Source organism: Ischnura elegans, chromosome 12 (genome assembly GCF_921293095.1).
Source record: "Ischnura elegans chromosome 12, ioIscEleg1.1, whole genome shotgun sequence".
In the NCBI taxonomy this organism is placed as follows: Eukaryota; Metazoa; Arthropoda; class Insecta; order Odonata; family Coenagrionidae; genus Ischnura; species Ischnura elegans.
This window is the reverse complement of record NC_060257.1, coordinates 77300917-77326683: the sequence shown is the minus strand read 5'-3', so window position 1 is coordinate 77326683 and position 25767 is coordinate 77300917. Positions and strand designations below refer to the sequence as shown.

Sequence of the window (25767 nt, the reverse complement as noted above, 5' to 3'; positions counted from 1 at the left end):
TTGTTGTGTGTTTGCTAGGAGTGGACGAAAACATATTTGCCCTACGAGGTGTTGTTGTGTATTGAACGTGAGCATTTATTCATTGCCGTGCTGTGAAGACTGTATTGAAGATTCTCCTACCATAAGTCGAATAGTGTCAACTAAGTGCGTAGACATTAGAATCCAGTCTGCAGTTAAATTGTGATATGGAAAGGAAGAAGTCAAGTGTCACTCGCGATACCACTTCGCTCGATAGTGGCTTTTGACTCTTATCGGAAGGCTTTCAGTGGAAATCCCATCTGCCTTTGAAGATCACCACTTGGCCGGTGGCTGAGTAAACGGCCCACCTCCTATCCCGTCATCCTCTCGGCCGAGTGGGCGGCAACTCGTCTTCTGACGGCTAAATTACACTCCGCCCGGGCCGAGAGAGTCCAGACGGTGGCGCTCCGCGCGGTGGCCGGACGAAGCAGCAAGGCCGCAGTATCGGAGCGTTTGTTGCACGGGTGCGTGAGTGCTGCTTTGAGTGGCAGGTCGAACTATAGAGGAGAGGGAGATTATTATACGCGCCGCCTTTAGAGGAGTGGAAATTTTAATACCACATTGCCCGAGGAGTGAGTGAAAGCTTACAGATTGACTTATTTACATCTGTCTTCGTCAATCTCAATAGGGCCCCAGGCATTCGACAGACGGCGAAGCGGGTTTTAAGTATTCTTCTGCTGCCTTTGATTCGTCTTTATTAAACGGTCGTTTGACGTTTTGATAACGTGTCCGCCTTCCACGGTCCAATCTTAATGGAAGTGATGCAAATAATCTTTCGTGAACGGGAGGAACTTATCGTAAAATAGCAATCGTGTTCGTCAACCGTCCCAGCATTACTTGTTGCAGTTTAAACGCATTCCATGCTTCCTTTGTGCATTCAAGTACAACGCCAGGAAACGGAATTAGCATGAAAATCGTGAACAAAATAAGTTGTGCATGATTTAATTTATTCTGAAGGCCTAAGGATATTGTTTGAATTTGTGTGGGCTTTGTGTTGGTGGAATTTCAGTTGAAATCACCAGTTTTTCTAGAATGGCATTAGGGATCTCTTCCCGTCAATGTGTGACTTCGAGAGTCTCGACGTAGGAGATGGCGAACCCAGTCGCCTGAAGACTGAAGGAACTGATCTCCACTCACATCCCGGAGAATCTTCAGGAATCGCTGAAGATTCTTCAAGATTTGGCTGTGAAGGAGTCGTTGTAGACACCTCGGGAGGAGTTGAGGATTCTTCAGGAGTCGCTGAAGATCGTCTGAGTGTGGAAATGGCGCTGGAGACGGAACGGTCCAGCCCCAGCGGGGCATCGAGCCCGGGCCCCAGCCGTGACGTGCACCGCCCCCACTCCACTTCCTCCCCCGCCTCCTCGCCCCCTCTCTGCCCCACCTCTTCGATATCCTCATCGCCGCCCCTCTCGAGGTTCGAACCCGAGACGGCGCACGGGGACACCTCGGGCCCACCCCCTCCGCCACCACCGCCCCCGCCGCCCCTCCTGCCCCACGACCCGCCCCCGACCTTCTTCCCCCGCCTCCCCCACCCCTCCCCCTCCGCCTCCGACTCTTCCTCCGCCTCCTCCTACTACGCAGGCTCCCCGCCCCTCTTCCACATACCCTACCACCACCTATCACCCTTCTCCGCCCCCTGCCCCCCGCCCCCGTCCATCGTGGCCCCGCAGGCCATCCTGGCGGCCGGCGTGGCCCTCGGGGGCCTCGCCTTGGGGGGCACGCCGCCATCCATGGACGCGACCACCGTCTGCGGATGGCCCCCGGAGTTACTGACCACGTCCCCCGCCAGACCGCTACCGCACCACCCGCATACGACCTCTCCCCTGCTCGCACCGCACCCACACAGCGCCTCGCCCTTGCTCCCGCACCACCATCACCAGCCGCACCCGCTCCTGAGGCTGCGCCCCTCCGAGGAAGCCCTCTCCACAAACCCGAGAGCGGCCATCAGGCACCCTCTTGTGGTGGCGCAACCCCCAGCCCCGACACCCCTGCCCTTCTCCGTGGACAACATCCTGCGGCCCGCGTTCGGCCTGCGGGCCGTACTAGAGGAGGAGGAGAGGGGCAGGCGGAGGCTGCTTCTCGGGGGCAAGGAGAGGGCGCCGTCTCCGCCCCCGACCCTTCCCTCCCTGCCCCCGTTGCCCGCCGCCCCCAAGAAGAAGAGGAAGGCCCCCGAAGTGCAGCCGCCGACGAGAGATCTGCCCCCGACGGCGGCGTCCGAGGTCGGAGGGCCGCCCAAACAGCAGACGACGGCCTCGTCTGGTGGTCTGGAGGCGTCTTCGCCGGCCAAAGCGGAGGAATCGAAGGAGTCGAAGCTGCCCAACCCAGAGAACGGAGCGAGCAAGGAGCCGATGCTGTGGCCGGCGTGGGTCTACTGCACCCGATATTCGGACAGACCCTCTTCTGGTGAGCCAATTCTCGCGTTATATTGCTGGGGAAACTTCTCACACTTTAATGTGTATTTTGACCTGTGGCCGCCCCGTTTTTTTTATTCTGATCGGCAAAGAGATTGTCGCTTGATTTATTGAATATTAGCCTTAATTTAGCTTAACAAATATTGAAGTTTACCAGGGGCAAAGACATCGCTGGTAGAAAATTTTAAATTATTTACTTATAATCTCTCTATTGAATTTAAAGATAATTCTGTTCGGTAGTTGAGAAATAGCTTTAGGGTTAGCTATGCAAAAACGGTTATGTATTTATTTTTATTGCAAATGCGAATTTTGAATGAAATCACTATGCAATGGTGATCTATCTCTTGCATTACCATTCTGGGGAAACTTCTCGCACTTCGACGTGTACTTTGGCCTCTGGCCGCTTCGTTTTTTCCTATTCAACACACAGAGAGAAAGAAGATGTATGAATTACTGAATCGTAGCCGTTATTGGATATCAAATATTGAAATTTAATAGAGGCAGTAATATGGCTGGTGGAAAACTTTAAATCTCTCCTGTATTATAATAATAATACTTAGTAGTTGTAAAAAGCGTGACGGTCAGCTATATAAAAAACGGTTGTTGAGTTGCGTGAAGTCTCGCAATTACACCGGTTTAACTCGTTGTATATCTCCAATGTTTTAGGCTGCAAGTAGGTAGTTTCCAATTTATTTCTTTTTTTACACAGGCGAATGCTGAAAGGTATTACTTACGAGAACTCACCACCTGCTCTTAACCATTACTATATCCTGAGATAAGCTATAACTAACATCTTGCCATTTTTAGGATTGTAGTACAGAAAATTACATTTTTGACTGTAGGTATCTTAAGTATCAAACTTTCATCTCAGTAATTCCCTCTGTGGTAGCATTATAAAATTAAATATGAATGAAAATGTTGACAATGAAAATTCGGTATGCCCATAAACGTTCTCTGTAGTAGTTTTAAATAGGCGTTTAGACTGATGCGTCAGGAAAAAGACAAAAATCAGAAGGCTAAGCGGAATAAATCCCTCCTCGTTTGTAGATAAACATCATCTCAGCCAATTGAACATAATAAGCCCAATTTCTGATGGATAATCGATGGAAGACAGATGTTTAAAAATCTTATTACGCGGGGAAAACTCCAGGCGGTGAGCTACCCATTTATTTTTTAGTATTAAATCCAGCGTGCCATGAGCATTCGTTGAAATATGGGTTTCGTCCGGGGGATACGTTTTTGAAATGGAGTTATACTTTTAGGCCCTGCAGGAGAATTATAATATGAGGAATATCCTTGATGCAAGGCTATAATCACAATTTTTAGTACACATTACTCGTGGCGATAATGAAGTTAAATGCAGAGACGAACTCAAGCAAGGACCACATGAAACCATGTCCTCTTCTTTCTGACTGCTGATATTATGCCATTCAAATTCCAAGTATGATAACTGTGTGATATTAATGCTACGAATGAATGACTTATATCATTGTATCAACTGTAATACGCCAGTAATAATAAAAGAAGTTAATATATTTAATGTATAATAAAATTACATATTGTATTATGTATTCATATATATTATCATACTCATCATCATCATCATCACTGGTCAACAATCCTAGGAATGGTTTGACGCAGCTCTTTACTCAATTCTCCTATCAGCTAATCTTTTCACACCTACGTACTTATTCTCGTTTATACTTGTCTTTACGTGCTCCATGCATGCTGTTCGAGGTCTTCCTTTTCCGTTCTTGCCATCCACTTGTCCCTCGACGATTGTCTTCATCAGGCCATCATGTCTCAAGATATGGCCTTTAAGGTTGTTCCGTCTCTTTGTCAAGGTTTTCATGAGGCTTTTCTTCTGTCGTCTGACTTCCTCATTACTAACTTGATCCATCATTCTTCTGTAGCACCACATTTCGAAGACCTCTACCCTCTGCTGTCATTGTCCATGGATCATTCCCGTTGAGGGTTGATGGGATAAATACAAAGTGTAATTGTCACATAAATGTGCATTACAACGGTTAATTATCACAATTAATTTTTTGAGTGGAATTATTGGATAATTAGTAATTGATGAACCTGCTTACCACCGATGGCCGACACCTCATTTATGTCATTAATCCAGGTAGTATACATTTTGATAAACGTATCACTTTTTCACTCGTTAAGAGTAAATTAATTAAGCTATCGTTAATTGAAAGCTTTCCCTCCGGGAAAACGTTCACAGTTCATTATCACATTGGATAAGATATTACAGGAGCGCACTACGCTTTCTCGGCCCAGTCCAAATGCATGGCTGCTCACTTTTTTTCATCGCGAGACACTTCAAGGAAAAGATGGCTTGATTTCAGTTTTTTTCCTCAATTACTATTTTTAGAAGTACAGGCTGCAATCCACACTTCGCTAGTATTTTTTTTATCTTTGCGTTACCAGCTTTCTCTACGTAAGACTTACCTTTTCTGGACAGTTACTCCATTAAAGGAATTCTCTCAAGTAATGTTTGAAAACTGGGCGTGGGTTTGAGCTTTCATCAGCAGCTTGCAGCTTGAACGGTGGGAATGATCGGAGTTCAGTACCTTTGGTTGCAAGGGAAACTATTCCGTGTACCGAAATGATCTTCATTTTTCTCACATTTAGTATTTGGGCGGACTATGGCTGTTTTTTTACTGATTAAACTATGTTTTATACCTTGCTTTTGTGGGAAGTATAGCGATTTAGAGACGATTCAAATAATTTTTAAGGGAAAAGTTCATGCGTTTGACAACAATGCGTTTTCGAAGGAGTTTTCCGGTCAGGGAAAACTCAGGAAACGAAAATAAGGTATGGAAGGTACGGGAATGTCGGGGAAATTGTATTATGGTCGGGAAAAATTCCAGAGGTGCAGCAAAGATCGTGGTCGAAGATGCGGAAAGTTGCAACGTTTCGAGTGTTGAGATGGGCCTGTTGCGGCACTTGTTAGTCAAATGCAGTAGTTCCAACTGGGCGCTACTTAATTTTATTTATGATACCTTACTGATTTTTCATATAAAAACCTCGAGAAGAAGACGGGACAACTTAGTTGGCCACATTATGAGGCATGATGGCCTGATGAAGACAATATTAGATGGACAGGTGGAAGGGAAAAAGGGCAAGGAACGGCCCCGAATGAGTTACATAGGACTTAGATTGTAAAGGATGTAAAAGAGAAAAAATAGATCACTATGATAAGTCTAGCGGAATGGATAGCTGCGTCAAACCAATCTTAAGATTGTTGACTGATGATGATGGCTTTCTCCTTAGTTTCCAATCTCGATCAATAATGCCGAAAATATCTCCGTTGGCCTTCTCACCATCTTTTAGTTTGAAGTAGGACGGTTTATGAAGGGCATAAAAGAGAAGATATAAGTCAGTATGCAAAGGCCCAGCGTATTAGAGAGTGGAATGGATACCTACGTTAAATAATTCTTGGGAATGTTGGGAACTTATGATGGTGACTTAATTTTATTTTTCCGCGTATCTCGCTGCCTTTATTCATGAAATCCCTATTTTTGCCCGTTTTCCCAATTTATGAAAAATTGGGGAAATTGAAATAACTTGGACTGAAAATGAGGGAAACGTCAGTAAAATGGGGAGTGGGAAGTTTGAATGAGCTCTGCTTAGATGAGCCACTTCAGCTCTACCCTTGATGAGATGTAGAAATGGAGTCGGACGCGATGCACGGTTAATTGGAAATATCTAGCACATGAGAAGTACCCCTAGATGGGTTGATAGCTGAGGCCGTTTAAAGTAGTGGTATTCCTATAAATAACCTTGTAAAATTGCTTCAATAAACATAGAGATCATTAGAATGATTTTTAACGAATACGAGGTTAACCTTTTAAGTGGTAACCAATTAGTTCAACTTTAAGTGAAGTAATTTTATTAAGTCTTTTATGATAAAAACAATATAGAACGTTTAATTCATGCCATGAAAATAATTTTAATAAATACCTCAATAGCAGTAAATTCAATGATGTTGATTAGTGATATAATCCTAGTGTTTGGCAATTGGATTCAGTCAGATTCAAATATGAGTCCTCTGTCTAAATTGCTGTGAATATTTTATCAAGTTATTTGGTCTAAAAACAATCGGAACGTTTAATTTATGCAATGAAAGTAATTGGAATAAATATCTCTATAGCAGTATATTCAATGATGTTCGTTGGTGATATAACCCTGGTGTATGGAGATTGAACTCGGTGAGGTTTAAACTCGAGTCCTCTGTCTTAATTGCTGTGAATATTTTAAAGTTATACGCTCGATGCAAAGAGAATTATACGGGCTGGTAATACATTTTCAAGATGATAAAATGCGAAAACGTTTTGATAGAAAAATCACACCAAATTTATGCCGCAGCGGCGTGCAATTAATCACACACGGTCTTTGCTGCAAGTGCACATCGGGAAATTTCATGTTGCCCCTCGGGAACCGCGATCATTCATGTCACGCTCATAAATCCGAAGTACTTTTGAACCTCCTACGTGGGGACGCTGTCTAAATCATATCCAGAATTATACCTACTCGCCAGTAGTCAGCCGTGGAGTGAGATATGATGTACTCAGCTGCACGTATTTCCCTCGCCGGGAGATATGAATTAAGCAGACAAACATCGCGAGCCTGGTTATTATCCACCATGTCTTATTTTACCTTAGCGCGGATCGCGTTAATCACCAACCTGCCTGAAACTTTGCCTTCCCCATTTATACTCCGCACTCGCAACAACATAGTCGCTTCACTTAAGCGTACTCGTATTAATTAAAAACGGGTTGAAAGCCTTTGCATCGGGAAATAGTTTTATTCAGAGAGCGGATGAGAAGGTTTTTCACGGTGCCATAATAAATTTGAAAATGATCATTAATTACGGATCGTCGTAGCTCAGTGCTCAAGGGAGAAATATTAACTCCACATAGCGGAGCGTCTTGGATAAATTGACGGATTTAGTATCTCTTTGTAAAATTCAAAAGTCAATTTAACCATTTGTTTGAGCCTTCTCCTTCTTGTATGATATGTGGCACGATGTGGAAGCTATTAATCTTCTCCTTTTTGATATCTATTTACTTTGTACGCATGAAAAAATGAGGTATCCTTTATAAGTTAAATTCATGCCATGAAAAATTTGATACCAATTTGGTTTTTTGCGGATTAATTGCTTTTTAGTATTGAAATGGCTAGCAAATGGGAGAGCGGAATTGATAGCTGTGTCAAACCAATCTTCGGGCTGTTGATTTGAGATGATCATATGATGAGCATCACCAAAAATTTTTAAGAGTGTGTGAAACATGCACAGAAGGTTTCTATAGCAGCGTGCACGTTGACTCAGAGCCTTACTTCTTACTTCCTGAACTTTCCTCTGACGATTAACCAGATGAGTCACGTACCTATTCCATAAAGTCTATAGAGGAAGCCTTCATATAATCCGTCAAATCCCAACATTCTTCAAGCCTAACTCTTATTTTATCATCGAGAAAAATTTTAGGTTCTCTACACCTCTGGCTGAGGGGGATGATTGGAAACTTAGGGTCGTTTAATTGGTTCTCTCAACTGACGGCTTCCTGGACTTCATTTTCTTCGGGGATATTTCTTACAGGCACTTAACTTACGGTTCTATTTCCAACAGTTTATGTTATAATAAATTCGTTTCAATATCTGTGTGTCTTATCCAGGAAAAATAAACAAGTCTCAATTAGAAAAAGAGACGAGAAATGCACGTCTTCAACGACCCCAGTGAGAGCAGAGTTTTACTCATGTTATTTTCCGCTATAATAGTTCGTGGTGATCCAGGGGAAGAATGACGCTTAGAATCTTTGTATTCTGATGTATAATCAGCTTAATTTACCTTTCTTTATCTTAATTATTTCCATCCGAATGTAATGGTAACCGTTACAGTGCTCGACGTAGTGTGAAGAATGACACGATTCTAATTTGCTCCTTAAGTGACAGATTGAAGTAAGAAAACTCAATGATAGCTACACGGTTTTGTAAAATACTGGCTATATACTTTTATCGTAAGCAAAGGTGAAATTAGCAGTGAATATATCGTACGGCTTACGTGGTATTCAAACGCGGATTTACTGATTGCCGGTCATGTACGTTTTGAATTTCACCCCTGCTTTGCTGCGGTGAGCGAGACGGCAATGGCGTTTCTTGTTCCATGCTGTATTTTGGAGTTATATCCTTGTAAAACTCAAGTGCTGGTTTGCAATTCCAGATTGAAATTTTGCGAAAAAGCAATGTTGAATTCATTTTCTAGTTTGGTTTATAGTTTAACTGACCTTTTATTGATTTATTTAAATTATTTTCGCAGACAGCCGTGACGCAACTTTAAATGAAAATTTTAGAAAAATATGAAATGAGACAAAATAACATATCAGTTTAAAAACCAACAAAGAGTAAACCAGTGGAAAACAGTGAATCAGGTGACAAGTGGGGCAATGCTTGCACGGTGAAATGGTTGAATGATAAGTAAAAAGGATTAATGGAGGGAGTGAGTTTACTGTTATTCTGAGCTATTTTTTATGGCTGTTACTTTTAGCAATGCCGCAGTCACCATTACGTTTCGCTCAAGTATTGATATCGGAGGACATAACTCATGTATAAATTCAACCGCTTTTTTTCCTCTTCTCGCGGTGGTAGTATGTGTGGCAGCGGGGGAGGTCCAGTTGGACAGAAGAGAGACGAATTGCGGGAGTCAGATGGATGGCTGAGTCGAGTGTCGCGCTGCTCGGGAGACAAAGGACCCTTAAGGACGATTAATGTTCCCTGCGCGCGGTATTCTTAGTTCGTCCTTTGACGTGCAAGGAAGGGGTTGCCATGTAGTTGAGGTGTGTGTTGCCAGGCTGCAGTCCACGTGTTGTTCGGGGGCCTCGCTCACCAAAGCTATTTATTCATTTCTATGTATTCGCAATCGTCCTCATCTAATTCCTCACTCAAAGACTCGCTAAAGCAATTAGGAAAGGTAGCTTTTAAGCGAGAAATTACGAATGAGCGCGCGACTCGTAAATATCCGTTTGTTTGATGCTGACGTTGCTCGGTTGGGGTCTAAACGAGTTGGCTACGTGATTCTTCTGGGAGTGTTGACTGATCTGCGCAAGGCGACAGGGTTTGAAGACTAAGTATGGCCTCTGTAAGCCCCCTTGATATCAGATAGAGGGGTTGGAAGGTGGTCGTTAAAGGCATTTAAATAGCATTTTCACATCATATCTCTTCCTCTTCTGCTGTAGAGTCATTTTTCCACCTTTCTGATAAAAAATGAGCATAAAAACATGCATGGGAGAAGGCGGCTTTCTTCATAATAAACCTGCTCTCATAAATGTGAGGAAGTTCAAGTCTTATTTTAATCTTTACGGTAAATAGTAATGGGCACAAATGTTTTCACGGGGCTACCCTCGTCATTGCCCTCGATTTTGTATCGAAAGTTCGTGACGATCTAGGCTCCAGATTCATAACTTGTTTCAAACTAATGCCATCACTGCAACCATTTTCAATGAATTGAAGAAAGCTTTAAAACAAATACAGCTGGCTAATTAAATCGAAATTGGAAGCCATGCCATGGTAGATGGGCTCAATAATAGCAATGGAGAGACTTCGTGACTTCCACAGTTTATATGGCGTAGAACGACTGGTTTAGGCTGTCAAGCCATTGTCGAGTACGTCAAACCTTTTCCGCCCAGAAAACTTTCTGCTTGCAATTGCGAATACGTTTAGGTATATTGCTCCAATGGTTGTCTTCAACAATCCAGTGAAATATATTGGTGAAAAAACAACCTGTTTCTTCAGAATGACTCGTAGACTTGTAGCTACACTGGGTGGTAGGTGGTAACGATGACAGAATCTAATGTTGTTGAATTTCTAGTTCAGTTTCGAGTCGGAGGTTCATGACGAGTTAGAGGCATCATTTCTGCGCCGGGGGTTAAGAACTCCTAATTTTCCTCCGTGCTCCATATTCATTTGCCCTGCGCCCCCCCTATGTTTCCACGGACCCCTCTTCAACCTCCCCTCTCCCCGGGGAAATCCCTAACCCCCTCGTTTAACACCCCTTCTTCTTGGCTACTCCCTCCACCACCCCCTTCAGCTCCCTTGGGGTGGTTTTCCTCGCAACTCGTTAGCGGTCGCATGTTGCGGCAAGGGAGGCCGGCAAAGATCCCTCGTTGCGCACACACACTCCCAGCCTGGAATTTGGTCACATGAGATCAAACACGCACGCGTATTTAGGTGTTTTTTTTCGCGTGTGCTCTAAGAGTGCTTATAACTCCTCCCTCCTATATATGTTGTATTTTAAATTCATGGAAGCTATTCCTTATCGTAGATGTTGGAGAAAAAGGTTAAGGAAAAAGGTAGAGGTGAAAAAGCTGTATATTTACGATATTAAAGTTATAAATTTTTCCTATTTCTTGTACTGAAGACTCTACCTAAAATTTTGTCTCTTGTGTGAATTAAAGAGGCATCCTGGTAGCCTAGTAGCTAGAGAGCTTGGCTTCGGATCGTGGGGTCCTAGGTTCAAGTCCCGGGTGAAGCCATTGGACACCCCATACAAAATCCTCTAAGTCCGAGGTAGGACAGGGAAAAGAACTGGCTCCCCTACCCTGAATATTTGATTTTCATGCGTCTGAGGCTCAGTTAAAGGCGAGCTCTACCCTCGCCTATCCTAGGCAACCCTCGGGCTGAATCACTGATTTAGTGATGGATTAAATCTACTTCTGATTGTAGATCTGGTGATTTTGTGTTAACGATTCAATAGGGATATCCATTCTTGGAGCCATCGAGTAAAATGATCCCAGAAAACGGTAATTTTTCCGACATTAATGAAACCATTGCTGCAGCTATTGCTTGTAAGAGACGGAAAATATGATCGTGTAATTCAGGCTTGAATAAAATTATTTCATAAATATTAAATCTCAATATTTGAGATTCAGGTAAGTGTTGGTAAGTGTTTACTGTTGTGTAAGTTGATGAGACAAGCGACTGGTAACGAAAAAATACGACATATACATCTACATAATGAAATGGGAGCAATCTCCATGGTGTTAGGCGGGGGGTGATCAATCTCCAGCATTCAGCATGCAAGAGTATTCCCGCATGCACATCACACGGTTAGAAAAATGTTACGCATACTTACAAAAGGTACTTCACAAAGTCAAAGCTCGCCAACTCCTCATGCAAGCAATCTGCCGATAAAACCGGACCACACAAAGCATGCTGAGATGCTAAGAAAATTAAGAAAAAATTGTGAAATTGGACTTCCATAAAGTAACACAGCCTTGAGGATGGGAGACAAGTCGTCTCCCGAAACGTCGGCTTATATAAAAGCATTAACCTGGCTGAGAACCCGAGAAATATTCGTCAGAAGTATTCACCAAGAAAAATTAAACGCGTACATGATAACTTATTAGACTTCACTGCAAGTCAACTAATCTATTTACCGTAAGTTCTAACGCTGCCGTTATAGTCTCTTATTAATCGTGGAAAAAACAACATTCTGAATCTATCTGTTCTACAGTCTACGTCTCTTATCTTATTTATATGATCTGAAAATCTATGCAAGATCTGATTTACATGTCCCTGGTCGAGCAGGGCTGATTGCCTTATAAAGATGAACAGCCGCGAGTACTAAGGCATTGATTGGAATATCACAGTTGCGCTCTCGTCTCCAGCATTCGTGAAATGCAAGTGCAGGGTGAAGTGGGAGAAGGACGGCATCTCCGTGAGGACACGCCTCTTAGCTCCTTCGTCTCAAATTACGCTGCGGCGATAACTTGTTCGCACTCATCGCTGACTGATCATTATCTCTTCTGCGTGCCCACTTTGAGCTTCGAGGCCTCGCCACGGAGCGGCGCCTCAAACGCCCTCCCGAAGGGAATCGTGGTCGACCCAAGTCTTTTCGAGAAAACTTAACTATCATTCCACTCAAAGGCTTTTGCTCATGATTTCTGCCTCGCAAACAACTACTGTCGTGAATCTCGTTTGTAATCCGGGAGGGAAATTTTAAATCGGCGTTTTTGTTTAAAAAAATAATAGTTTTGTTTGATAATAATTTCGTTATTTGTATTTTCTACATAGGTTGGTACTCGCAATGATTATAATTTTAATTCATAGCTTTGGACTAAAAATATTTATTGCCCAAAAGCCGGAAATATGGAAAGGGAATGCAGGGTGATTTCTGAGATCCTGTTATAATTTTGTTGGGCTAGCACTTTTGAATTCCGTTTCGAAACCATTTTCACACGTGGTATTTCTGCCTGGATTATAATTGAGTACCATGGTATTGCTTTGTGTCGGATTATGTTTTGGGGACGCTTTCCTAAATACACACTCAACTGACTCCTAATTGGCTCAACGAGCCATCATTTTGGAGGTATGAATAATTATTCAAGCGTGCTGAAAACAGCAAATTTTTATCTTACACTTGTTAAAGGGCGTTAATGAAAGAATTGTGACCTAAGAGATAGAAGATCGGGTTGCCTTCATCACGAATGGTATCTTCCGTTGAACCCCTGGCTGTATCGGAGGGTAACAGAGCCAAATAAGTAAGTAAATGTCGGCGAATGGACTCTGGAAAGCCGGTATTGCGTAGCCCACCGTGTACAACATGCTGAAGGAGGTCTAACCTCCATTTTTTCGAATCACATTGACACAGCTCAAGTCATCCTCAGCTTCTAGATTAGTTCTTACAATTTATGTAACCTTCCTCCGCCATTATTTAGTAGTCGAACATCCACAGGGCTATCGCTATACCTCAGATAGGAAATGACGAAGAGTAATCAAATTGCAGAGAACGGGGGAAGAGGTTACTGACGTCACATTAATGATTTCTACATCATACATTTCCCCGCTAGACGACTAAAAAGGCGTATGGCAGGGGGTGTTAAGACATCAGGACATCTGCATATAAATAGCAAATGCGCAAAAAAGATTACGACTAGAAATTATCGAAGTCCTTAGTGGTTCGTAGGAAAAACAAATTCCCATATCTATTTTTTACATGACATTTTGACTACATTTTGACGTACATTTTGACTAGAATTGACCCCAAATGTTTATGTAGCTTCATAGATTTACTATCTAGGTTCCTTTCCTAGTTTGTAAAATCTCATTCACAATAGAAGCTGATTTTCCTTCAAAAGTACAATCAAGGGTCACGTGATAGTATTTTTTATGTGGCTATATTCCGCCGAACACTGTGGGTTCCTGCGTCTGGAAAAGTAACGCTCCGATTCTCAACCGGTCGCTTGCTATTCTCTCGGTTTCTGCGGCCGCCTTCGCCGCCAAACGTATCGCGCCCGAGCCCCTTGCAACTCCAGACTCCGAGGCATTACCCTGCTATACTGTTGTTAACAATTATAATGAATCTCGCCACTTACTCTAGTATAATTTTGTGTAGGACTAAGACGCAGTATTTCTGACTGGTATATGCATAGGATTATAGGCTAAATTACAGTGTAGCTGATATTTATTTTTTGCTGCGGAGTAGAACCTGTCATCTTTCCGAATTTTATTTGGAATATGTATGTATGCCGTGTTGCAAAAATTGATTACAAATGTTCTTCGAACAGGAAGCAAAATCCACATCATTTTCGCGTTAAAGCGATCTATGTTCCGGAGGCCTATTTACTAAATTTTTCTAACCCTAGGATTAAGAAACACCGGTAATATTAAAACCTTTAATAAACTTTTCTTTGACTATTGCCTTCTATGACTACTCACTTGATGCGCACTGCCGCTCTAAGTCGAATAGGAAGCATGTTAAATACTTATTTTCGACGTTTCGTTCGTGACTACTATGTTAATGCATCCTTGCTATCATATTTGAACTAAGTGGGTATCATGCCTTAATAGGTGTTATTACTTTATACTTTTATGAAAGTTCAAATGCCTTTTTAAACTATTTTCTTTCGTTAAAACTTTTATTTGAATATTTAGGTTCTTGGTATCTTTATTCTGTATTTCCGTCTTTCAATGCAATATTTTTTCGCTTGATTTTTTTTATATCTACACCTTAATGCATTGATTTTTTATGTGTGCTATACACCTTCTACGTTTTTATGCTTCGGGTGTTCGTAATATTATGAGTCTTTTGTATAGCATGGTTCCGCGAGTTCAAGTGATTTATATCATAGGTACTAATTTTCACACCCCAAAATATCTGTGTTTTCGCTTCTCAGAAGTAACTTAGAATGAGTCTTCATATTTTCTTATTAAACCTTGTTTAATGAAATTGCGGATCATTTCGCCCGCTCAAAGAGGAATACCCGCGTGGCATTGGTTCGTACATGATGGGGGTCGTACGATAAATATTTGGCGGAGTGGTTACTCCCTTTCCATGCGCCTGAAGAGAATAGAATACCTACAATGTCGTATTCCATATTTAGGTCCCACATGCATTGGTCAACCAATTTAAAAAATTGCCATTTTCCTTGCATTACGGGAGGTCTCCGTTTTATTCCGCCCTTGATATAATATCACTGTATTGTGAGAGCTTAACTTTGAAGCTTACGTGCTAATATGATCCTATGAAACACGTCTTAGCGGACTGCTGGTTGGAAGTAGGCAAGGGTCGCTTTTTCCTCGGTTGCCGTGGCAGCGAGTGGATGGAGGCATTGGCCACGTGAAGGGGAAGCGGGTGGCGGACGGTGTCGCCACCTGGCGGTCGAACCGCGAGGCTCCGCATGGTTCCTCTGCCGGTGGCGCAGTCCGCCAGCGCAGGCTGTGTCTCCCGCACTAACCCGCGCCAAAACACTCCACGGCCGCCCCAGCGATCCTTCTCCGTAATCCACACTTATGCCGACTGCTCAACTTGCTCGCTGCTCACGCTAATGAAAGCCGTACTTTAAGGATCGGCATAATATCCCTCATCAAATATTCCTTCTCATGTCACGATGAGGTAATCAATACAACGGAATCAATACAACAATAAAATATCAAGAATTCTAAGCAGAAAATATCTAAATAGATAAAAAGACCTCTTAATGTTGAAATCTAAACCATTTTTTCATTAATTTTTTCATACAATTAGTGTAATCGCACATTCGTCCAACCTTAGTTATTTAATGTCCCGAAAAATCCAGAGTATTAGATGAAATGTCGAAAAGACTGGATAGGCATAAAAATCGTTCTCAAAGGTAACTTTAAAGTCCATCAAAAAAAGTGCTTGATTTACCATAGCTCAGAAACTGAGGAGTTGCGACCCCATGTTTTAAAGGCAAAAACTCCTTAAAATTGTCTCCCTCCCAGCTCCTGAAGTATTGAAAATTCATCCTGAAACACCCTGTATAATGGAGTAACACTTTTTTGAAGCTATCCAAAAAATTTAGTCATATTTTGTGCAGGCTTAATTGCATGAAAATAGGGGCACTCCGAAACAAGCCGGTGTCTAATCCGAATTTATAACGGAAATTAATGTAGTATTGTTTCAGGAAATCTGAATACGATGCCACCGGTTGAAGATTACATAGTGATACGACTGTCATTAAAACTAACAGTTTAATTCATGATCATCCCATTACGCCGTTAGTTATCTAACACACTTTTTGTTGTAACATCCACCGTGTGAATCATAAAGGGAACGAAAATACTTAAGTTGCTGTTTCATGTAGTTTTCGAGCAACTTAACAATTACTTTTGGCCATTGATCGTGTACCTAGAAGTAAATTCATACAACCATCCATATGGAGAGTTATTTCTCTCACTTTATCGCTTTTACGTGATCGTTAAGGATGTGTTTTCAAGCGAGAAGAAGTTGAGACTTGATGAGGCTTTTCATATTTTTTTTGCTCCAAGCTGCAAATTGTATGTTTGCAGAGCGTTCGTGGTGTTGATCTGATCTTAGCGAGGTGATTAACGCATAAATCAACATCAATAAAAAGAAATGATGGCTGAAGGCAGGATGAATGGTAGACATTGCACCATGCTTTTTTATGCGTAATGGACACCTATCAATCTTTGTTCAGATTTTTATTTCTTTGCTCTCACAATCGGCCGTTCATTTACATTCCGGAATTGGGCTTGGGATATTTAACTTTGGCTGCGGTCAAATGGGCCGTCGAGTCCCGATTCTCCGTTCAAACCAAGCCCCAGGCAGTGAAACGTTTTCCTGAGATTTTTTTTCTTTCGATGACGTCGTAAGTTATCCATCCGGGGAGAAGTTATTTAATGATTTATCATCGCTCTCTCTCTCTTCGCTTATGAATGAATATCGTATGTTTGACCTGCTTATCGGCCTAAAATCGCTGAAGTAGCCTATTTTTTATCGGCGAATGACTCCAGAAAATCATCATTTACTCCTTCAGTGACTCAACCCGAAGATTTGTGAAGATTAGTGATGGAAAAGTCGATCTCGATTAAAATATAAAATCGAGTTTACATTGTAAAAAATCGAAGAAATTGAGATCGAATCATGATCTTCGAGTTTCGATCGAACTCGAATTATTAAGCGCGAAAAATCGACAGAGGAAAAATCTTTCGCCTTGACCGGGTTTCCTTAATAATTTAGTAATAATAGTAAACAAATTAAAAAAATGAATTATTAGCTTCTAAGTTGACCATTTTGTTCGATCTCAGCGGCGTCACTACCGGCGTGTAATAACGTCATCCGTCCCATTGTGAAGGCCTGTTTACACGATGCATTAACACGTACGAGTTAATGTCTGTTTGCATGAATGATGTTTGTGGACCGGAACGGAACATGTACGAATGCATGAACCAAATAAGAACAGGTTCTATTTTCTGTGCATGCATTCGCACAAGTTGGGTGGTTACACGGTGCATTTTGCCGTTCATTCTCGCATTCATACATTTAGACATAAACCCGTACGAGTTAATGTACCGTGTAAACGGGCCTTGATATATTTTTCTCTAAGCCCGGTAAAACTGGAAATGTACGCCCTAAATCATGAAGAAAGCGTGTTCCAAACAAATGGAGTCAATCGGTTATTCCTTGACCCAAAATTCCACCCTTAATTATTTGAGCACTCTTTCCTAATTTCCTATTGCAATTTATGGAATTTTTTAATCTTAAAGGACCTGTTAGGACCTCTTCCACAATTTCTATTGTGTTACATTGTTTAGTGTTATTTATTAACAATTATTATTTTTATTAGGTTTTTTTGGTATTATTTTTTCCGTGTTCTAGCGGACATATAATCCCAGAGCAATAAGGACAATTTTTCATTTCAGTAAATATATTTACACTTAATCCGTGATTCAATTCGTTGAAGGTTGATTTGGATAGGTGAGGGAAGAGCTCAACCTACAGGTAATCAGACACCATCGCGCGGCGTCACACGTTCATAGAAGTTCCAGTTCCAGTAAAGACCAGTTCCTTCCCATGGAAAACCTCACCCTACGAGGATATTATTTGGACGTGTTCCAAGACTTCATCCGAGAGTTGAACCCGGAGCCCTCAGATCAATAGCGAAACACTACACCCACTGAGCCAGGAAGCGCCTCAAACCCAACCAACTACTGAGTACCTTTGCTAGTGGTCGTCTGGAAAACAATTGCTATGTTGTATGTCGTCAGCTCAAAATGCTATTGCTATTAGTTTTTAGGAAATACCAAGAGTATATGCTAATTGAGGTATCACTTGTGCTATCAGGGTATTGATCGTTTATTTCTCCTCGAGTCTTGTCTGTTTCTTCGTTTACCCATAAGGGGGTAGCAGGTATCTAAACCGAATTCACACTTCCCGTCATGCACCGCTCCAAGGGAGTGGCTACCGTGTTATCCCAGCGAGGGGTCGACCAATCGCCATCCCCTTCCGCTCATGATGCCCACAACTCCCGCCCCGCGGCGCCACATCCGCCCAGCGGGTGCCGCGTCTCCGTGAACGGGGATCAAAATTACGGGTATTCTTCCCACCAGGGGGCCTTCCTGTCTTCGCACAACGTATTCCGGTGATGGAAGCTGTAATGGTTAAAAAAAAAAATTCATGCACGGAGAATAAGGTGTAATTGAAACTTAAACACTGATTTTGATTGAAACCCTCTTGGGGAGAATACATTGGATCATGTTTAAAAATACCAGAATCATAGCTCGTATGGTGAGACCCAGTACGGTATTATGGGTAGAAGTCGGCTTGCTGGTTAATTTTTCAGACAAAGGCTCAGGAGCCATTACGGTATTGCATAAAGCCAGGATCTCACGGTACAAATTTTTCGTAAAATTTTCATGAACCGATCAATTGACAGGAAAAGTAAGTGGTAGATCTAATCAGATTAATTTCTACTGCACGAAGTAGTATTTGTAACCATGAATCCAGTTGGCTCGTATTTTACTACATCTTGTAGAAAAAATAATTAAAATGATCCTAGTTAATATTATGATTTTTTCGTGCTGGCAAGGGTGGCAGCTAAATTGAAGAGGGGGAATGTACAGTTTCGTGCTGGGAACTTATTTGGAGGAAGGAATCGTAAGATCGTATGTCCAAAACATTTTGGGGATGGCATTTGAACCTTTGTGCCTCCTCACCTCTTTCGCTTCATTTTTGCCAGTGATGTGGGTACCATACCGTGGGATAAGGTAAAAAGCGATTCTCATATCTATTGCATTTTTCCGCTAGACCGCCAAATTTCTGCTGAAAACTTTAACGCGCTAACCGAAAAATTTGAAATTAAAAATTTTAAGTTTTTTGTACTATCTTTATGAAAGATTTATCGATATAACAACCAATGTTAAACCTGTTCGGAGTCACTCGAAATTGCGTACGGGCTGCAAAATCTCCTCGTAGGATTTATCAGGCACATCAGCCAAGCCAAAATTTCATATACCTGCCTCCGAGGCATTAAGTTATGGAGAATGGGATAGTGTAATGCATGGTCTAAAGGAAAAAAGACTTCAGAACGAAACTATACAAACTACGCATTCGAATCGCCGTTGCAGACAATCATACCCAGGAAACTGTGGGAAAAAATGAAAATGAATTTATTTTTATTGTTTTAACAATAAAAAATCTTCTCTAAAATTTGTTGGAATCCTATGAAATGACTTGTGCCATATTTCCCCTCTCGGGCATCCTTAAATTATCGTCCAAAAACTCAAAACCAGGAACAAATAGAGCTGACTCCTTAAAAGATAATATCTATCCAGGTGATACCGCTAAATTGAAATGTTTATTACAGCCGTGGACGGTGATTGAAATCGTTCATTTTATATGCTCACATGATTTTTTCCCTAATTTTGCTAATGCATATGAGATAAGGAGAGTTTTTTTTCAGGTTTAGTATCGTGGAAATCTGATAAACGGAATAAAACTTACAAATCAAGGAAAGTTTCCTAAATACTTTAATTTCGCAACCGGCTTCAATAAATTTTGTATTGAAATCGAAATAATGGAAATTTCCCTGTAACTTTTCATTGTATACGTAGGGAAATAAAAAAAGTATGAAGAATCTTCGTCAGGGTATAAATAATGGGACCAAACTTCTTTTCACCCTCTCCGATCCTTTGGTGTGTTCGTATTCCTTCGAAAAAAAAACACAATTAATATGCGTGCGCCGGGAGACCAACAAGGTGAAAACAATGAGGTGACTTTGGCCATTGTCTGGCGAGGATAGTCTGCCTCCGTTTCTTCCGCCGGGATCGCAAAGCTTCCCAGCGTGCAGTGCGCCGTCGTCCGCGAATACGGCGCCATCGGTCGGGAGAAGGAAGGGCCGAATTTAAATTGAATGCAGTCGGAGCTCATAGCGGGCGCCGATCCTAAAGCCAAAGTGTTGTGAAGACGGATATCCACACGAGTATACAGTTCTGTTTCACTCTATAGCACGCAAAGCCTTTTGCCTTAGTAAATGGAATGGTGGTGTTCGTGTTACCGAAAAGGACTCGAAGGAAGAAATCGAACTATTTCTGTCACCTGCGCTAGGCCACTCATTTATAAATACTTGTGGTCGACTTTTGTTCTCCTCCTTAGGTTCTGATGGAGACAAAGCTCTCGTAAGCAGGAATCGTCATATTCATAATTTTTAGTCATTTTGTCCACGAAAATTTAAATTAATTTTGGTCGTTGACAATTAAAATCATGAATAATCGATGCTTCCACCAGGTCATAACTAATGTAGTTGGCATTGTAAGTTGTAGTTAAAATTGTAAGTTCTGCACATTGCGGGTGAGGAAGGAAACTTCTAGCTTTTACACACAGGAAATATGTATAGGGTGTGGATTCAGCGAGCTGAGCGGGGATGGGATGTTAGAATTCATGCTAGAGAGAAAAATGCTTGGTAGGGATGAAGGAAGGAGATTGGAAAGAAGAAAAAGAATAGGACAAATGGACATAATGAAAGGGAATAGACATTTAGCTAAAAAGGGAAGTTAATTTGGAACGGGAGAAATATATCTAAATCTACATACTACCTTGCAAGCCGCCTCAATAGGCGTGTGGTGGGGGATGTTAGGACACCAGCCTATAGGAAATAAAAAGGAAATGCTCTAACGAAGTTCTGCGTAGCATTTGTTTAAGTTCCTTACCATTCACGGGAAAAATAAGTTCCCATCCCTATTCGTTTGGCAAAATTTCTCTCATAATTCATTGATTTTGTCGTGCCTGGAAATATTCTGAGGTTCTATGATGATGCTCTCCGCGTTGCTCTGATATCTCTTCTCAATCGCTCATGAAAGTAAAGCCACCGAGTCTCAGGTGGCTACCTGCCAAATTCGTTTACACTGGCTAATAACTAGGTAATTTGGAAAATGCTCCATGTAGAATGTAGACCTACCTTAACCAGTGGAATAGTATTAATTACGTTTTCGGGATTGCATAGTGAGACAAAAGTGAATAGACTGACGACAACCATGATGGAAGGGGAGGCTGGGAATGGAATGCCTGAGCGAATCGTAAAATACTCTATTAAAAACTCTCTTCGTCGGTAGAATCAGGGGCGGTCGTCCAGGTCGGCTGGTTGGTAATCACCGAGGGCCCCGAGCATAAGGGGCCCCCACAACGCTCGCGTTTAACGTGAAGCGTATATGAAAGGCGAGATAAAAGAATCAGACTAGTTGAACCAGTGTTTTTTAAAGTATAAAATTCTACGTTGTGGTTTTTTATTGGTTGATCTATTCACAACATACTCAGTATAAAAAATAATATAAAATATAAAGGTATCGGAGGATAAAAAACCCGATGCTATTTTAAAGGGTTATTCGAGAAGGTTATTTTAGAGGATTTTAAGATTTTGGCGCAGTTTCAAGGAACTAATTCACTCAATAGATAATGGAACCATAAGAAATCATTTAATTGCATAAGATGTGAAACTATTACTTTTTATAATATTATTTCTTATGAAATTACTATTTTTTTATTAGCGTCAAAATCCATTTGCAGGCATGCAATTTACTTAAATTTTCCGGTGGGGGGGACGGGGACGAATCCTCCGGTGAGGGGGGGCCCCATCGTGAGCCCCAGCCGAGGGCCCCCAATCACCCCAGACCGCCCCTGGGTGGAATACTCAAATAAAGTTTGATATCACAAGTATTGAACAGGTGTAATGGATGATAGGAAAAAGTAGTCAAAATTCGACGGGCTCACACTCCTCTTAAGCGTAAAAGGGGAGGGGTTGCAAGTTCAGGGATGTATTTAAGGGTAGTGAGGAAGAGAGAATGAAAGGATGGGGCGAGGCGACTTTATTTACCACGGGCGATCATCGCGGGAGTATTTAGAAGTCCTGTGGGACAATGGCAGCCGTGCGACGTGCTAGTGGGACTGGTTGCGAGGCGAAGACAATGGTGGGCAATGCAGAGACCAAAGTTGGGTCCGGTACGATCGGGTCGGGGCGTTAAGGACATTGGCATGTCTAATATGCTGGCGAGGTAAAGAATCCAAGGCGGGCGTGTTGCGATAAGTTGTTCTACCCGGAGCACAGGAGTCGAAGGCGACTGCGGTTTGCTTGACAAGAGGGGAGGACTAAGGACTAGATACACTATGTGAATGCCCACATTTTCAACAGTGGTTACGATTGTTGCAGGAGTTTAAGAATCGAATTTTCTTCGCGCACTTACCTCCTCGTTCCTGGCGTATCGTATACAATACATCGACGTTTGAATTTTTTTCCGCTCGACTAAGTGAAATGTTATTGCAACTTGTTCAGTGCTTTCTGACAGAATACAGCTACATACGGAAGGACATGAATCGCTAATTTTGTCTGTGAACATCTAATTAACCAGAAAACATGGAATTCAGATCAAAACTAATGTTATATGTTCACTGAGGAGGTTAAGAGTAATCAATTGAATGTCTCTATTACTATTTAGAGTCAATATGTACTTTCCAAGATTACGAATTTGGCTGGGAAATGCTAGAGACTCGGAGGCTACGTGCCACAGTTAGATATCTTGATCAATTATAAGTAGATATCTCTTAGAGTGACGCGGAGGGCATCAAATCAGAGCCTCACTTTATTCCCATCTCCGACAGAAATGATAAAATGGTATTTCCTGGAGTATAGGTCATTTATACAAAAGTTAGCAGCCAACGTTTCGATTTATTTTCTTAAATCATCTTCAGGGCTATGTTAGAAAAAGTGTGAAACAATATAAAGTACAGAGAATAAGACGATACACAATATTGGTTGGCTGCTAACTTTTGTATGAATGACCTATACTCCAGGAAATACCATATTATATATTAAATAAGGTCAAGAAAAGGAAAAAAATAATAATAATTAGAAATGATAAATCAAGAGATATATTTTGCTGATAGGATAGGAATTCGTATTCTCCCCAAACAATAAAGGACTTTCGTATGTGCTAGGCGGACCTTCGCTACCTTTAAAACCCTGCAACACCAAATTGAGTCGGCTTACAGGGTTATGTGTTGATGTTGTTGATAAAATGGGTGGCCAAGAAGCACGGTGTATACATTTATGAAATTTTAAAATACAGAAGAAATATATATTTTAATGTAATTTTTTTAAATCAATAAATTTTTTTTTGTATTCTGACAGTATGCAATTTGTTTTTCTTAAAAATTTCAAAATCGATTGTAATTTGAATTCCTTAAGGCCTGGTGACACGATACATTAACATGTACATACGAGTTAATGAGTGAATGCATGAAAGATTTTGTTGGAACGGAACATATACGAATGAATGAACCAAATCTATCTCTTGTGCATACATTCGCATAACTTGGGTGGTTACACGGTACCTACACGTATGTGTTCATTCACGCAACCATAAATTTAGTCATAAACTCGTACGGGTTAATGCACCGTGTAACCAGGAATTTCAAAGCAATATAAAACCTATATCATCAAAGGAAATTAAAGTCATCATATATGAAATACGTCGTTTTATGAAAATATTTTCATATCGTGACTTGTTTATTTTAAAATTTAAGGGAATGGCTGATTGAGTAAGACTCTTTTGTCATCGTAACTTATCTTTCTCATCCATCCACCGAATTGTTTTGATGAATTGTGATTTCGGTTCGGAGTTGACGACCCCGAGTTCTTGAAAACGACATCTATTTCGTGTCTCACGGCAACCTACGTAATGTGCCCTATGTTGCACGAACGCCAGGGGGAGACTCGTAGCTCGGTCGCATCTCCCCGCTGCATCTCTTCTGGCCGTTTAACACCAGAGGGGGTGCGAAACAATGGGTCGTTTGCGGCCGAGAAATGAGTGACCTCGGTCCAGACCATCCCCTCTTAACCCTGTGGCAAAAAAAACACTGTCGGGCAGCGTGGCGTTATGTGGGGATGCCTTCCTTCGCTTTACGACCGCTCTCCATCATTTGGTCGTTGTAAATAGTTCTTCCTCTCCGGAACCATCAACACCCCCATTCCCTCGGTTTCCAATGCTTTGTCCCCTTATTGAGAAGAACGCTAACCCACCCCCTTAGCAGGGCCTATCTTGTTTTCTTTTATTTTAGTTATTAATTTTAAAGACAACTATACACATACAGCAATAATACTAATTGAAATTGCGCTAATAACAAAAAATAGCAATTAATACAGTCTTGTAGTATAGTTCAGGTAAATGAAATGCAAAAATATATGCCGACGTTACGATATATTCTTATATCTTTATCAGGGCTATGAGTAATGGTTACAATAAATTAATAGGTACATGAAAACATGAAAGGTTTTTACGATATTTTTTTTCACAAGAATAAAATAGAGAAACAATTCTCGCAGTGCATAGTACATAGTTGTACGTAAATGAAAAAACAAAGGCAAGATATTTCATTAATCCAAATTATCAATGGTAACCATGATATTTTGCTAAATTAAATTTTTTAATCGATAAAGACAATGGATCAAAATCAGTCGGAATATAATTTATTAAGGCGGAAAGAACATAATTAAATCGAAACAAGCAGCATAAATGTGGTGGAAGAGCTCCATATTGGAAATGATAAAACTTCGTGGCTTCCAAAATATATTATCCAATAAATTGTGGAAGTCATGAAGTTTTATCATTGCTAATGCGGGAAGAACGCTTAATCATTGATAACCGGGGTAAGTGAAGAGGGGAGTTCAAATGGGTATAGTCGATAGGGTACTATTTATGTTGATGGGGGAAACAATATCAACAATATCGACACGGGAATTACAGGATGTGTAAATTAATTTTAGGTCTGATTGAAGTCTTAGAGAATTAGATGGTTAAAATTTATAGTTACCTTATTCATATTTTCAGGGACCTTGTCAACGTTTTGCATGTATCTCACATTTAATATAGGAGAATTGCCATGAGAAAAAATTCCCCTGGACCAGGAATCGACCACGGACCTTTGGCTTTCCGGGCCACGGCGCAGACCACTACGCTATCCAGGTTCTTTAATTCCAATGGCAATTATACCGAGGCTCATGGTACTAGGTGTAACTAGGTGATTTTTTTCTCATGGCAATTCGTGTATATTTCACCGCCGTTCACGCGGCAGGGTTTTTGAAATATTACACTCTCACATTTAATATTTAAATTTTGAGAAAATATTGCGGCGAAATTTCCATGTCTGGGTTACAGGAAAACGTTGAAACGGGCTTCCGGCAGTGGTTGCTTTGTTTCTGTAGTAATTTTTGAACTTACGTGGATCGTGAATGATGGGAAAGCTTCCTCGCTGCCTTGATCTCCAATGGACCCAGACTCATCGCCCTTAGCCTTCTTTTGCTCCCTCCTAATTGGCGTCGGATTGCAGGAGAGGTCGTGTGGAATTCCCTAGCTCCTCCTTGTCCCTGTCAAACGATTCCTTTAATTTGAAAGTATTTATGGGCACCTCAAAGAAGCATCAAATCAAATTAAAAAGCCGAAAAGGATTTCGGAGAATTAAAGCGATGACACATTGATTCCAGATCACCCTTCCCGCTTCGGATTTCACCAATTAGACTAC

At 41.4% G+C, this 25767-nt stretch overlaps 1 protein-coding gene across 1 annotated transcript in view; it reads left to right on the top strand.

Annotated features, from left to right (window-relative positions):
• Positions 1 to 1558: 1558 nt before the first annotated feature.
• Positions 1559 to 25767, top strand: part of LOC124169550 (homeobox protein engrailed-1a-like) — a 62371-nt gene continuing 38162 nt past the window's right edge. Inside the window, exon 1 of the mRNA XM_046548193.1 lies at positions 1559 to 2421. Within this exon, the coding sequence (XP_046404149.1) occupies positions 1749 to 2421 (673 nt within the window). The 5' untranslated portion in view covers positions 1559 to 1748. The remainder of the gene's footprint in view (positions 2422 to 25767) is intronic.